Source organism: Orycteropus afer, unplaced genomic scaffold (genome assembly GCF_000298275.1).
Source record: "Orycteropus afer afer isolate SDZICR_OR568_19922 unplaced genomic scaffold, OryAfe1.0 scaffold00674, whole genome shotgun sequence".
NCBI classification, from domain to species: Eukaryota; Metazoa; Chordata; class Mammalia; order Tubulidentata; family Orycteropodidae; genus Orycteropus; species Orycteropus afer.
This window is the reverse complement of record NW_006922261.1, coordinates 6,739-8,288: the sequence shown is the minus strand read 5'-3', so window position 1 is coordinate 8,288 and position 1,550 is coordinate 6,739. Positions and strand designations below refer to the sequence as shown.

The following is a 1,550-nucleotide window of genomic DNA, read 5'->3' as shown; positions in this document are numbered from 1 at the left end:
TCCTGCCTCTTTCATCACCCTGATGGGCACTGTCACACACCCTCAACCCAAATTAGATCTGGCTTCCACTTGTCACCTCATTCTTGGAGGGGTTCAGGGCCCTGAGTGTGGAAGCCTTTGGTATAATATCTGACTGCCCATCCAGCGGGTACTGTATGTTGCTGTTCAAGTTCAAAGACAACATCTTTTGGGAAGAAGAGTTAGATTGATGGTTACTATCTAGGGCCTCAGAGACAAATCTGCCCTCTGTTTCATCTTTTTCACCCCTCTACCTCAATGCCATCACCAGGCCTAGGGCCTTACCTCATGGAATTTCTCTACGATGGTCTTCTGGGTGGCAGCCATGCAGTTTCTTCGATGCAGGATCATGTCAAGATCATGGTCCACCAAGTCTTCAGGAAGCCAAGAGAAGGGAGTCAGAAGGCTGAGATGGACCAGCTGGATCAAAGCCATTACCAACCCTACCCAAGTTACCATCCCTAAGTCTCCCTCTATGCATACCCCTCTACCCCCACTTGCCCTAGAGTTACCGCTGTCAGCTTTCACTGGGTTACTGCAGAAGTTCTGGCAGTCAAGAGCTTGCTGGGAGACATCATATCCTTTGTTCATGGTCAGCTGCAAAAGCAGAGATGGAAATAGTAACTCTGAGGCCATTGTTGTGCTGATGATGGAGAAATTGAGGTAGGTAGAAAGAGAGGGGTCTGTGTGTGGGCACACAGCATGTCTTGGGTCTGTATTACCTTTAGTTGTTCTAGCCTCACTCTATTCTGCACAAAGAGGGGTACAACAGTACGGTTGACAACAATAGACACCTGCAGGAAAGAGATGCAGGGTAAGCTTTAGGAACTCTAATCCCCCCCAAAAAATAGCCCACCTCTGTTCTGTTTTCCTGCCCTGCAGACGAGGTATAATTAATGCCCTTAACCTTTTGGTTCTCTTCATCAGGAATCTTGTAATTGATAGCCTTCAGTGCAGATGCAGTGCTAGAATCCTGGCCAAAGAACTGTGTATGCTACCGGGAGCAGAGGCAACAGTGATAGTGTTTGAAGGTAAAGACCCCTGGTGAACCAGGTCACCTCCCTCCCTTGTGCCCAGTCATCTTGCTTCGATTTCCTCTCTTACATCAACCAGAGTGAAGGGGACACTGCAATAGCTCTGGATGCAATTTACTAGCCATGTCTTGAAATGTGATCTCCCATAAGGAACCTGAAAGTAAAACAAGGTATTGTTGTTGTTGTTATGTGCCGTTGAGTTGGCCCTGACTTGTAGCAACCCCTCCATGGGTTTCCGAGGCAGTATCACTACAGAAGTAGGATTGCCCAACCTTCCTTTCGAGGAGAGAAAAATGACCACGTGCAAGTAAGAATGGAGAACAGACCCAGAGGACTGTTCCATTCTAACCTTCTGTTGAGCTTTGAAAGACTTCTAAGGAAAGGACCATTGACATTTCTTATGTTTCTTTCCATTCAAAAAGTTCTCCTCCAAATAATCACCTTTAGATGTTGGACATCATCTTCCTTTTTCAGATTCCAGGAGATCCTACCTAATCC

General features: G+C 46.6%; 1 protein-coding gene across 1 annotated transcript; it reads right to left on the bottom strand.

The window, feature by feature from the left end:
- Window positions 1–52: 52 nt before the first annotated feature.
- On the bottom strand, window positions 53–1,206 carry LOC122151699 (nuclear RNA export factor 5-like; the record flags this gene model as incomplete). Its single annotated transcript, XM_042783107.1, has 6 exons — window positions 53–184; window positions 304–392; window positions 531–615; window positions 741–812; window positions 926–1,003; window positions 1,105–1,206. Coding segments are annotated over 6 exons (558 nt in total), but the record flags the coding sequence as incomplete, so codon positions are not given.
- Between the last annotated feature and the right edge of the window lie 344 nt (window positions 1,207–1,550).